Here is a 13,916-nt window from a genome sequence, read left to right as displayed (position 1 = left end):
TGCTTTCTGAATTGCCTTATGATTTTCAAATGGACGCTGTTTACAAACAGCTGTTGCAAGGCTTGTGTTTTCACTTAAAAACAGAGCTCCTTGATGTCTGCTTTATCTGTGTTTGTTCTTGTGCCGGCCTTGCCTGTGAGCTTAAATAGTCCTCTCTCCCTAGAGGAGCTCAGGTTAAAATTCTATACAGCAATCCTATTTCCTCTCTCTTAGTTTTGCTTTATTAAATTCAGTTCTTCTACTGTCCTTTTCAATGACAGGCATTTCCTTTTTTGAACATTATTTGCTTTAACAGTTTGTTGTTTAGGACTTAATTATTTATTTGTGGGGATTCTTTTGGGCTTTTTTAAATTAAATTTAAATTAAATTTGATTTAAAGTAAGTAAAACTAGAGTTCTCTGTAGTATTTTGTATCTCATCTCTCAAATACCTGTATAAATATTTTTCTTGTCTGAGAGGAATTCCTTTGTCCTTGGTTTTGCCAGGCTCTTGGATTATTTGATACATTCAGTTTTGTACCTGAGTATTCAACTATTACATGTACTAAACCCTATATTGGAGCAGAAATTCTTGTTACTAATCCTGGGTGCCAGAATGATGTCTCTATTCTTTTGTCCTGTACCTTAATTTAATCTGTTGCATATAAGTAGTGTCTTGATAGTGTTACTGTATAGGTACCAAATATGCCTGTGTCAGGTTTTCTGCATCTTTGTGACTGATCTTTCTTGTTTCTTTTAATTAGGAAAACCTCGATATCTACTCCCGAGGAAAGAAAGGAATCCAAAGAGATGATGAAAAGATAGTTCAAGGTGGCATTGTTTTAAATTTTCTTTACCATGCTCTAGCCCAAAACCTTGTTTTAAACAATTGAGACAAGCTGAACTAGTGGGCATTTTTCAACTATTAAAACAATCTATATTGTTACAAGCCACAGTGATGCCCTCTAGAGCTGTAAGCTCAGAACAGGTGTTCAGAGGAAAAAAATGGATGCTCTCCCAAACACTTGCAAGATAAAAGGCAACAGATGGTTGTAGACAGGTGGGAATACAAAGGACTGGATGGTATTACTTAGAGAAGAAGAGTACTCACAAGAGCATGACAGTATGCACAGTTTTGAGCAGCAGAGGGAGAATTTTCAGGAAGTAAGGCAGACTGCCAGGTGCACATGGAAAGCTCCTCCCAGTTGTGAAGATAGGCAAGGGAGAAGATAGTGTTCATTTTTGTGGTTAGCAGGTGGAAGCTGTTGGTGGAAGCTGTTGTCCTGTAATTGGGAGCTGTCAACCTGGTACTTGTGGGAAGTAACACAGGGAATAGGGTTAACTCATAAAGGCCGTATTAACTTTTTGTTTGAAGTGAAGGGGAAAAGCTGTAATGTTTTTAAGGAGAATAATAGCTGCAAGTAAGACAGTCAGTCCAGTGATCCTTGTAAGAGTTTTCTGGATGGAACAGAATGGGGCAAAACTGTACTTAAGGAAAGGACGTGGCTGTAGTTGAGCAGATCAGTGTTAGATTTGCTGAGAGACCTCCTCTGCATATCCACAGCATCCTTCTAGGCTACTCCCAGGGCCATTGGCCTGTCAAAATCCTATGTAGAAGCCCAGAGGAGCACAGGGCTGCACAATGGCAGGCAGGAACTCAAATCAGGGAGGAAGAGGCACCTTGTCTGGGCCCCTCCCAGGGCTATCCCAGCTAAGCCATCAGCCCCAGTATCCAGGAGAATATTAACTCAGGCTTTAAAGGTGCAGCTTTAATACAAGGCATGGGCAGTATAGAGGGAGGAACTATGTGGCTTGATTCAAGTGTGTGGATCTCAGGGTGTGGGCAGGAGAGACTTGTAGAAAGTCATTAGCAATAGTGTGTTGAATGGGAAATAGGGGAATGGGTAATTCATTGGTGATCAAAGCGAAACGACTGGAATTTTAAAGTAGGGAAATCCTAAAATACACTTTTATAATGAAAAGTGTGCCAGGAAGGAGTGGGGAAAGTGTGCCAGGACAGCTGACCCCAACTAGCCCCAGGGCTATTCCATAACATAGGGTGTCATGCCCAGTATATAAACTGTGGGAGTTGGCCAGGAGGGGCAGGCCGCTGCTCAGGCATCAGTCAGTGGGTGGTGAGCAATTGCAGTGGGCATAACTTGTCTGTTCTTGGAATTTATTTCTCTTATTATAGTTTATTCTTCTTCTTGTTGTTATATTTTAATTTAATTATTGTGTTTGTTCTTAACCCATGAGTTTTGATTTTGTTGTTTGATTCTGCTCCCCATCTTGGGAGTGATGTGGGGAGGGGGAGCAAGTGAGCAAGCGGCTGTGTGGCACTTCCTTGCAGGCTGGGCTTGAACCATGCCAGTCATTAACAGGAAGGGAATAGTAAAACCTACAGGCATTTGTGTAGTGCAGTTTGAGTTGAATATAATTTGCAGCAGTACTGAAACAGTTTGATGCTTATGTGGACGTACAGAAGTTTCATCAGAAGAAAGTGAAGAGAAAGAAGATGATGGTGATGGTGAAGGCGAAGGTGAAGGCCCTCGGAAGCGTTATGACCTTCGACAGAGGAAAACTGTGGAACGCTATCAAGCTCCATTGGAAGGCAGGTTCCTCTTAAGAGCTAATTTCTTGCACATAAGTGAGATGAATTTTTTTAAAAAATAAAATCCATAGACACACTCAGCTTCTATTGAAATATCTTCCCTTTATTCTGCAAGTAAATTCTGTTAAATGCACAGTATATTTATCTGCCGTTTGGTGTATTTGTTGTACTCCAGTTGAAAAATGACCCGTGTACCCTTGAAAGCATAGTAATTAAACAGACTGGATACCTTTACACTTGTGGGTTTCAATGCTCATGAAAAGCAAATGTGTGGTTTTTTTCACTTCTACTGTGCACTGATTTTAAAAAGGGACAATCCACCCCCTTCCCACAAATCTCTTGAACCTTCCCCTGAAATTAGACATGGACAAAGGGCATCATATTTTTTGCTTTTTTCATGGGCCTGCTTTCTCTTAAACTTTTTTGTAACATTGTCCTAAATTCATGGCTTTCAACAGAACGAAGACAACGCAAGATACATTTTTCAGGCCAGTCTTCACCTGTCAGACAGAGATACTCATTTAGAAGTGCTCCATCCCAAGACGCTTGCTGCAAAAGAACTAACAGGTTGGTGTGTGGTTAGTGATATTATTCATGTTAGTGAATTATGCTTTCAAGGGGTTTTGGATTGGTGGTAATTACAGGTTAATAGCATGATTATTGCTATAGTAATCTGAGAGGCTAAAGTAAAAGAGATGAGGCAGAGGAGACAGACTATGCTTTTTGTTAACCGTTAAGAGTTTTTACAACACAGTATTTGTGGTTGCTTATGTTTATGGAGGTTATGGCTGAGACTATAACTGAAATACTTTTGTTCTTTCAGAAGATTCTTTCATAATCTGCCTCTGAAAATCTTAGTCTGTTTAGCCTTGAAGGAGACCATTATAAAGTATAAATTGTAAATTGCAATAGTAATGACAAAAGGGATTTGGATCCTGTAAGCAGTTAAGGCATGGAGAATGGTGTTTCTTGCTAGATATGAGCACTGCATTCAGCAGTTACGGAAGTTAGGGTTTTAACAGTTCCGGAAGGAAGGGTTTTTGAAGGCATATTTTTAAATAAAGAGGTTACATACAATAAGAGGTTACATAAAAAAGCGGATACATAAAATTTGATTTGTGTGTGAGAGAGAAAGATTGGACAAAATGAGTAACTTGTTTATGAAACATCTTTGAAAAATAATGAAATGCTTTACCTTCCTAAGAAAACTTAAATTGTGCTGTCATGAGGAAAATCTTGTAATGTTCTTTGACATCAGATTCATAGGGAGGCCAACGGTCTGGAAATGTAATAAATCTCAAAGTAAATTCTAATATATAGTTCACTTAAATGTTGATACTTAGTGTGTACTTTAACTTTTTTTCTAATTTGTTTGTTGAAATGCTTGCAGGCAGAGACGAGCAGTCCACAACAGTGATTCCTCATCTTCATCGTCATCCTCATCCTCTTCCTCATCTGATGATGAAGAGCATTTTGAGAGGCGTAGGAACCACAGCCATAACAAAGATTTGAGAAGGTTTATGTAACTGGAGACTAGAGGGGGGAATCTACTTGGGAGGGGTTCGCAGCTGCCTAATTGAGAAGTGTTACCCTCTTCATCTTGTACAGTTTCTAACTTGCAGCAATATTTCATCCTGTCTTGGTACTAATGGCTGTAACTGGACTCTCTGAAGTTGGATTTTTAGAGTTTATTTTTAATAAACTATGTAATTTCTAGGTGGGAGTGAGGAGAGGAACACATGTCATTTTTAATGTAAAATTCTACTGTACTGCTGCTGTGCTTTACAGTAGTTTATTCGGAATGAAAACCACCACGGCAAAGAATGTTATACATGGAGAAAATTACAGCAGTGGTGGACAGCCTTTATAATGTTAATCATCACTGAAATAAGTGTCCTCTTGGACTGCAACTTTTTGCATATAGAAGCCAAAAATCTTTGAAATATTTGTGTTTTCGGGAGTTTTTCCATCACACAAATCAAGAGTCTTTCATATGAGGAAAGGCTGCGGGAACTGGGGCTGTTTAGTCTGGAGAAGAGGAGACTGAGGGGTGATCTTATTAACATTTATAAATATCTAAAGGGTGGGTGTCAGGAGGTTGGGACATCCCTTCTTTCTATAGTAGCTAGCAACAGGGCAAGGGGTAATGGGATGAAGCTGGAACACAAAAAGTTCCACTTAAACATAAGAAAAAACTATTTCACTATTGAGGTGAGGGAGCCCTGGCACAGGCTGCCCAGAGGGGTTGTGGAGTCTCCTGGCTTGGAGGTCTTCAAGACTCGCCTGGACATGTTCCTATATGACCTGATCTAGGTGACCCTGCTTCTGCAGGGGGGTTGGGACTAGATGATCTCTAAAGGTCCCTTCCAACCCCTACCATTCTATGATTCTAAGGTCAGGTCACAATCTCAACATGCGGAATAACTTTGTTCTAAGCTTACCTTCATTTATGTGCTCTGTTGACTAGCAAAGTGATTTGTAAGTGCCAAGAGTTGTTAAAATAATGAACTCATTTTCATGTCTGAAGTGACCACTTATTGACTCATAAATGTTAAATGTAAAGCAATTTCAGGGAATATTTAACTATTTAGGAAGGTGATGCTCATATTTATGCATTCACTTGCTATCATTATAAAAGCAAACGATCTTTTCACTGAATATGAAGTTAGAAAAGGCCTTTCTCCTTCTCCTTCATTCAAATCAGGTGTCTTCCACTGAACTTTCGGAAAGATGAGTTGAAGGGAATTCGCAAGGATCGAATGAAAATCGGAGCAAGTCTGGCTGACGTTGATCCCATGCAAATAGATTGCTCGGTAAGTACCTCTAGTTCATTGTGGCATTGTCTATGAAAACTTTCAATAACGGGCTGTCTCCACCTACCCTGCTTTACAGTTTTCTCTCAATTTGAAAATTACCCAGAATGTTTCCTTTGTGCTGAGATATAATTTCTGTTGGAATCTTATTGAGGTCACAGCTTCTTTAACATAGGAAATGTATTCTGTTGAATTTCTCCTTAGGTACGGTTTGATGGTGTGGGTGGTCTTTCTGACCACATTTCATCTTTGAAAGAGATGGTCATCTTTCCATTGCTTTACCCAGAAGTCTTTGAGAGATTCAAAATTCAGCCTCCAAGGTAACAGACGTCGTTTAAAACTCTAAATTCTAGTTCACCCATTTTCAGGAGAATATTCAACTGTGGTATCAATGTTGTTTCTATACTTCAAAATATGTAGCTGTGTTGGTGTATTTTTGTATTAATAGTAAAAAAGTAATTTCATAAAAATGGATTGAATCCAGAAAACATTTAAGTTCAACGAATAATCAGGAAGGAATTACCTACTGGTAGTAAATTGTAATTTATTGCTTGGAAGTCCATTTGTCTCTTCAAACAACTGATTTTTTTTTTTTTTTCTTTTCTCAAGTGCTTGAGTATCAGTTTTACAACTGACAGGCCCTTGCAGCTACAGCCCTGCAGCATTTATTGTGCTTGGGCTAAAATAAGAATCTATGTGCTTCTTAAGCAGCTAAATCCGTTCTGCATTATGAAATGAAGTTGTTGGAGATTTAATTGTGAGCCTTCTGTATTCTTGGTCAGCAAAACTCAATTATGGTATATTGAAGTAGGACTTTTAAGGTTATTGAAAACTAATAATGTATTACAAGTCATGAAAAGTAAATCTTTCTGTGTTTTGCTGCTTTATTCATTGAAATTTTTTTTTAAAAGCAGTGTATTTGCTTTTCTAGTTGGAAGCTGTATTTATCTGGAAATGCAGAATACCCCCTCCCAGCTTTCAACTTCCTCCTCACTTAGCATCAGCAATGACTGGTACCAGAGACCAAATTCAGGAACTTCAAGCTTTTAAAGGAAGAATGAAATGCTTTACTGTCAAATTTTGCCCTTTGTGAAGCCAAGAATGAATATGCATTGTATTGTTGAAAGATGAACTGGTGCTGCATCCATTAGCCCAGTCTCAGATTCTGTGCTCAAGTTTGTTCTCCTTTGGCTCCACTGTGCTGTAACCACCTCTCTTAGTTTGTCAACAGTGTTGAGGTGTCCTTCTGGGACCCAGTGATTTTTTTTCTCCAGGCTTTGTACATCTGTGTTATCCTCTTTGTAAATTTTGTTTACTGCCTTGTTAAATTGTGTAGAAACAAAAAACTTGTGTTTTGACTTTTCTCACACTTCAGCTGTTCTTGCTGTCTTAGATATGAAGTGTTTTGTTTAGGAGAGACAGATTGTGTATTTCAGAGTCAGGGGTTGTAATAAGTGATTTTCTGTGATTGGTTTATGTGCATCTTTCTGGGGTTTTTTCTTTATTGCAGGGGCTGTTTATTCTATGGCCCACCGGGGACTGGAAAGACACTGGTTGCTCGTGCACTTGCTAATGAATGTAGTGATGGGGACAGGAGAATAGCCTTTTTTATGAGAAAAGGTGCTGACTGCTTGAGCAAATGGGTGGGGGAATCAGAACGACAGCTTCGTTTATTGTTTGATCAGGTAAGGTTGAGTTGTGCCATATGTTCTCTCTCAGTTATAACTATAATTTTCTGTGGTCAATATTTTTAATAAGAACTCTCCCTCCTTTTCATGCTTTGTCCTTTCCACTGAAATGGGGTCAGCAGTGTTGCCTTTTTCAGTGGGATTTTTAGGGACTAAAAATCGTGATGTGTCAGGAAAGATCACTAGAACAACCTAGAGAACCTCACCAAGCAAATCTCTGCCTCAAAGAAAACCCAAAACAGCCACAAAAATGTGATCAGGGGTAGTGGGTTTTAGAGCTGAAGGGAACAAATGAATGGTAATTTAGATTCTTAACAGGAGCTTGTTTCCAGAATTGAAATAGTTCACTGAATCTTAATGGTTGGAAGGGACCTTGAAAGATCATCTAGGTCAACCCCTCTGCCAGAGCAGGACCACCTAGAGTAGGTCACACAGGAAGTCGTGCAGGCTCTGTTCTTGTTGGTTGCCAAATAGCTGTAAAAACTTCTGGTATGACTTGTTTCCTGTCACCCAGTCTCTGTGGACTGACACTGGCTGCTGTCTTCTGTTACTCATGCCACTTGTTCCACTAGCTTGGTTAGTAGAGATCCCTGATGCCAGTTGGGAAAATCCAGTTTCGGTGGCTTTCCAACCATAACATTTTTCATGTATTTTCTCTTTCAAATGGTGCTGGTTTACTTCTGTCAATATTCCTGTGTTTTCATCCTAGGCCTACCAGATGCGACCTTCAATTATTTTCTTTGATGAGATCGATGGTCTTGCTCCTGTGCGGTCCAGTAAACAAGACCAAATTCATAGGTAGTACATTTTTTTTTTTGTATTTGCATAGAAGTTGCTTTATCTTTGTGAAAGGACCACTACAACCTGTTTAACTTTGTGAAACATTCCTTTGTACTGCAAACTAGTAATTCAATGCTACTAAATTTCAAATGATTTTTAAGCAATAATGGAAAACAATTCGCTAAGTTGGAAAGCCTGTGTTATGTCTTAAAATGAGTCACTAATTAGCATCTCGTCAATTAGGGACTTTTCCTTTTTGAATGATTATTGGAGAAAGTCATAGAATCATAGAATGGTAGGGGTTGGAAGGGACCTTTAGAGATCATCTAGTCCAACCCTCCTGCAGAAGCAGGTCCACCTAGAGCAGGTCACATAGGAACATGTCCAGGTGGGTCTTGACCTCCAAGGAAGGAGACTCCACACCCTCCCTAGGCAGCCTGGGCCACTGCTCCATCACCTGAACAAGGAAATTGTTTTTTCTTGTGTTTAAGTAGAACTTTTTGTGTTCCAGCTTCATCCCATTACCCCTTGCCCTGTTGCTATCTACTACAGAAAAAAGGGATGTCCCAACCTCCTGACATCCACCCTTTAGATATTTATAAATGTTAATAAGATCACCCCGTGAATGAAAATTGTATTTTTCTGTTAGCTCTATTGTCTCAACACTTCTGGCACTTATGGATGGCTTAGACAGCAGGGGAGAGGTTGTGGTCATTGGAGCCACCAACAGACTGGATTCCATAGATCCTGCTCTACGGAGACCTGGACGCTTTGATCGAGAGTTCCTCTTCAGTTTGCCAAATAAAGAGGTAAAAAACGAAACTCAATCCTTATGTGGCAAAGTCCATCTGTAAAATAAAACCACATAAGAGTGCAGAATCTTGAAACAGCTAAAGTTGAAATCAGCATTACCCAACTTAGACAAAAGGAGGATGGCTGGAGAGGCTGCGTGGTACTGGGGAGGGCAGATCTGGTACTCAGTAGATATGATTAAGATGATTTCAACAAGTAGTTAGTTCTATAATTAGTTTTGATTTCTCTGACCAGGCAAGAAAACAGGATATTGCTAGCCACTGCAATGTTTAAGAAAGAGTGAATATATGAATTAGCTGTAAATTACTGCTATCTCTTGCACACCAGAATTTCTTTTTGCTAAGAAAAACTTTTAGCAAGGCTGGTGCTGAGCAAATTACAATTTTTCATGCCCCAAACGGTTCATGTTTTCTTACCTAATCTACATACACACTCTTCCTGAAGTGCTCTTGCTCTCAGATCTTAGTTCATGAATGTTCATGATGGATGTACATGTGTTGGATTTTTCTGAGGCTGGGTGTCCAGGGACATACCTATGAATGTTTTGGGATCTGATATTCTTACTGGTACTTACTGAGAGGGAGTTGGCCTAAGATGTGAACTACCCTGCACAGGCGTAGGGCTTAAGCTTCTCGTTCAGTGGCATTAGCTAAGCAATATAAAAATAGGTATATAGCAACCAAAAAGTATTGGGGGGAAGCTAGTGTGCAAAACTGGAATCTCGTGTTTGTGGATTTTTTTCTCTGACTATGACTGATAATTCTTTTATTAGCACTTTTTGGGAAAAGGATAAAATAGATTGAAGGCTGAGGAAAAGTGAACTAGCTGATGTCTTTAACACAAACATTTGTCTCCAGCTTTCATCAGCTTTCAGGAACGGGAGAGCAGCTGCTATGAAACAGATCTCCCTATTAGTAGCAAAAGGATTCTAGAAAACTGCCATGACTAACCTATGTACCATGAAATAGTGAGAATCTTGCTAAGATCAGGGATGGGGATAGCTAAAGTTTGACATTTTCTGGATCAATGACCATAGTTTGAGTCATAATTATTATCCTTTGTAGTAACTGTAGTAATTGGAAATTACTGCAAGAGTTTAATGTAACAGGCTGAAAATTACTGAATTTCCTGCTTGAAAAAGCAGAGAGTATATTAACTTTAAAATATTTTAAAGTTTAGCAGATGAGTATTTGTATTAATGTGAGGGTTTGGGGAGGGGCTGTGTTGTGTTTAAGGTTCTTTAAGTGAAAATTTAAGACAAACTAAATTGCTGCAACCATTCTGTTTCCAGGCTAGGACTGAGATTTTCAAGATTCACACACGAGACTGGAGCCCCAAACCAGTGGATGCTTTTCTTGAGGAGCTGGCTGAAGAATGTGTTGGTGAGTTTGACAACAAAGTGAGCTCCTGCCTGTGACTTGAGTCACACGAAGTTGGTCCCAGGCAGTACCTCAACTCTTGTGCCTTGCTGCAGAGCAAGACAGTGAGGCAGCTGGTATGCCTGGGGAGCAAAGTCACATGATTTCTTAATTTTATTTTTATCTCAGAACACTGAATGGGTTTTGAGCAGCTTCCTCAGGATGAAAGTTTTTACTAGGGGCCTGCTTTGTAAGCACAGGGTATCAGGCTGTTATCCATGGATCAAAACTTGTCTGCAGTGTGGTAACTCTTTAAATTATGGTTTAACCTCTTCATTTTTTGGTTGCATACAAAGTCTTTCATTGACACGCTTTAGAAACCTTGACCTTGACTTCTGTGTTGCCTGAGACTGACATAACCTTTGTTTCTTCTTTTGTTAGGATACTGTGGTGCTGATATTAAATCCTTATGTGCTGAAGCTGCTCTCTGTGCTTTGCGCCGCCGCTATCCTCAGATATACCAAAGTAACAAGAAACTGCAGTTAGATGTGGCTTCTATTAAAATAACAGGAAGGGATTTTGTCATGGCTATGCAGAAGATTGTTCCAGCTTCACAGAGGGCTGTGTCTTCACCTGGGCAAGCACTATCACCTATTTTAAAACCCCTACTTGAAAATACACTAGCAAAAATTTTACAAGCCTTGAAGAGAGTATTTCCCTATGCAGAGTTTGCACTAAAGGAGGGCCAGCAACAAGGTATAGTAATAACAGCCACTTGAAAATTCTGCCAAAGCAAACACCTGTGATTTGTGCCATGAACATACCAAACCTGTCAGGTGTAATGACAGTAGAATTGTAGAATAGGCACATGCACAATGCTGGATGGGAGCAGTGAATGGCTCACAGTAACTGCTAGAGCACCCTGTTTCTGACAGTAGCTAACATTGTGCTGATCATTTGTTGAGAGGGATCTAAGGGTTAATATAGGAGGCACTTGGTTCAAAATAAATGCGTCAATATGGAGACATGGGTCTTTTTACATGCATGCTTCCAGTTCTCATCTGAAGAATGGCAGGACCACAATATAAGTGGTTTAAGTTAAACACCCTTAGCTATCGTGATTTTTAACATCAGTCTCTTAATTGAAGTGTTTATGGATTGCACTATACCCTTGAACATGAGATGAACATGTTTTAGTAGCAGATACTTTGGGGCCTGGCTTGCATAGCATGTGTGAGCTCACACTCCAGGCTGTTTCAGTCCTGGTCAGGTTTACTCTTGTCAGTTGATGGGAGCAAATAAACCGATAAACTCACTCTGCTCCTGATTAATAGAGAGCCCTGAGGAATTAGTTATTATGCTCATTCCTGGAGAATATCCTACCAGTATTTGTCCCAGTAGAAGTGGTAGATTGTTTGCATTGTTAAATGATAGGCAAAAACCTACCAACAAAACAAAAGCAGAGGTGCTAAGGGGTGGGTAATTACATCCTCTGTGTTGTCCACCTTCCATTATCTCCCCTTCAGTGATGTTTGCGGAGCCTTATTTAGGAGATGTTTTGGTCTGTGTATTGTAACTCAGTAGTCCTAGACAAGTGGAAGTGTTTAGCCATCGTGTTCACTGAATTTTCCCATATCCAGTGAGGGAACATGCTGCAGAGAAAAGGCCTTGTTGGGTTTTTCAGTTGTCTAGGAACTACAGAACTCATTCCTAATCCCATCTTTAAGGAAAAAGGTTCCCAACTTTTCACCAACAGAGAGATAATGTCTCATGCAAGTCATGAGACATAGGACAGCTTTGTAGAGACTTGTGCAATCTCCTTAGATCTATGGTAGAATGAACTCTTAACAAAAAGACCATTCAGCGTGTGCCTTCAAATGAAGAAACACGAGAGAATTGGTTTCCAGCACTGATTTAGAAGCTGTGTGAATGGGAGAGCAAGACATAGGCTGTTCAGGAGAGGTAACAAACTGTTTTTTTCTTTCAGACAGTTTAAATCATATTTTAAGAAATGACATGATGGGAGGCGATGAGGAGTCGCCGTCAATCTTTGAAGGTTTGCCAACTCCTCAAGTGCCTGATGGACAAAATGAAAAATTCCTCAATTTTAGCAGGTAAATGTCTGTTTCCTTTATGTGTACATTTTTAAGGTATCTGGATCTGTAAACAGTTCTGGTATGAGGGTTGGTAGATAAAGGAGTAAAATTTGTGAGTTGATCAATATTCGCAAGTACTAAGTGTGAAGATCCACGTGGATGCTTATGGAGTATATTGTCATAACCCATCAAACTGAGAGGCCTGGCCCTCCTTTCCTATGTCAGAGTGGTCAACAGCCCATTAGAACATGTTGATTTTTATCCACAGTATTCCTTGAAAGACTCAAAACCAAAGAAATGTGCTTGTCTGTCCTTTTAGGTAAAAGCCTCTATAGATTGGTGCAGCCTTCTTTTGTCCTTCAGCATTCCAGGATTGTTAAACTAGTAGCGAATTATGTAGCAGAAATGAAACTGAGAAATGGCTTGTTAAAGTGCTGTGAGAGGAACCTTAACATGTACCTTTAACCTACTAAGTTTATGTTAATCTTTGGACATTTTAATGTGAAAGTCGGAAAACCCAACAGCTGAAAAAAATCAGATTATTGTTACAGTTGGGTCACTTGTTCTTCTCTTTTCTATTGCTGTACTGCCTAGAAAATCTGACCTGCTAAGCTTGGTTAGGTCTCTAGGATCTTTGACTTCAACCACTAAGGGTACAGGAGTATTGTGGTAGAAAAAACAAATGGTTCTTCATGTGCTTTTAAAGCAAGATGACTAGGAAGTCAATACACAATTCAAAGACAAAACATTTGAAATGAATGAAGAAAATAAACATAAACCTTATATATTTAGTGTGCAGCTGTAATTTAACTAATCCAATCATGTACTCCTTCAGATACAGCTAATGTGGTTCAGTGCCCATGTTAACTTTTTTAAGGAAATGTTGTTTTGCTTCTTCCTTCCCACCATCTTCAGTTGCCCAATTGCAGCCGAATTTGACAGATGTAGAGATCTCATGGTTCCTTAAACTCAGGACCTGCTGAAAATGGGTGTGGATGGGCAGTGTTGAGAGGCAGATTGGTGTGTGCTGAGAGAGGGAGACTTATTATTTTCCCCCATATTAGATTACTGACCAGTTGTCATGTGTGTATGTAGCTGGACATTCCCCCTCTGCAGTTTAACAGCTGTTATTTAACCCAGCCAAACAAACAGCAGACATTGGCAGGGTTTCTTAGGGGAAATATGGTACAAGTTTTTAAGAAAATCAGCTTTGATGGTCTTCCTGATCACAAATAACCAACTTATTATTTGCTGGAATATGAAGAGTATTTACCACTCTTACCCTACCACCTCTAAAAAAAAAGTGTGCCTGTTCACCTCATCATTTTTAAACTTGTTTTCTTCTTACTGTTCTAGAAATGCTTATTGCCAGCCAACATCTTGCAGGCCACGGTTCTTAATAGTCGGACAACCAGGATATGGTCAAGCTTCTCATTTGGCACCTGCAGTAATACATACCCTGGAAAAGTTTCCCGTTTATACACTAGACCTAGCTACTTTGTTTGCTGGTGTCACATCACCAGAAGAAACATGTGCACAGGTACCTTTTGATTTATCTCTTTGATTTGATACAATTGATAAACTGTATATAAACTGGTAAAGTAAGCAAAATTCATTGTTAATGGAGGTGGCCTGGTTTGAGTGTGCTGCTGTGTTTACTTCTGTCTGAAAATCCACTTTTCTTCTAAATGAAAGGATAGTGAATAAGAGTGTTATACGTGGCCATATTTTCCATTCTAAATTAAACAGGGAGGATGTTGCTAGCACCTTGGGAAGATG

At 39.5% G+C, this 13,916-nt stretch overlaps 1 protein-coding gene across 1 annotated transcript in view; it reads left to right on the top strand.

Moving 5' to 3' along the window:
- The window catches only part of ATAD2 (ATPase family AAA domain containing 2), a 36,172-nt gene that overhangs the window by 8,518 nt on the left and 13,738 nt on the right, over positions 1 to 13,916 (top strand). Inside the window, exons 6-18 of the mRNA XM_061995683.1 lie at positions 743 to 809; positions 2,461 to 2,589; positions 3,048 to 3,156; positions 3,980 to 4,105; positions 5,294 to 5,402; positions 5,607 to 5,722; positions 6,913 to 7,087; positions 7,800 to 7,888; positions 8,520 to 8,679; positions 9,975 to 10,065; positions 10,483 to 10,797; positions 12,029 to 12,155; positions 13,494 to 13,677. Coding sequence (XP_061851667.1) covers positions 743 to 809; positions 2,461 to 2,589; positions 3,048 to 3,156; positions 3,980 to 4,105; positions 5,294 to 5,402; positions 5,607 to 5,722; positions 6,913 to 7,087; positions 7,800 to 7,888; positions 8,520 to 8,679; positions 9,975 to 10,065; positions 10,483 to 10,797; positions 12,029 to 12,155; positions 13,494 to 13,677 — 1,797 coding nt within the window. The remainder of the gene's footprint in view (positions 1 to 742; positions 810 to 2,460; positions 2,590 to 3,047; positions 3,157 to 3,979; positions 4,106 to 5,293; positions 5,403 to 5,606; positions 5,723 to 6,912; positions 7,088 to 7,799; positions 7,889 to 8,519; positions 8,680 to 9,974; positions 10,066 to 10,482; positions 10,798 to 12,028; positions 12,156 to 13,493; positions 13,678 to 13,916) is intronic.

Source organism: Colius striatus, chromosome 4 (genome assembly GCF_028858725.1).
Source record: "Colius striatus isolate bColStr4 chromosome 4, bColStr4.1.hap1, whole genome shotgun sequence".
In the NCBI taxonomy this organism is placed as follows: Eukaryota; Metazoa; Chordata; class Aves; order Coliiformes; family Coliidae; genus Colius; species Colius striatus.
The sequence above is the reverse complement of the archived record's forward strand: the minus strand, read 5'-3'. Positions and strand labels throughout refer to the sequence as shown.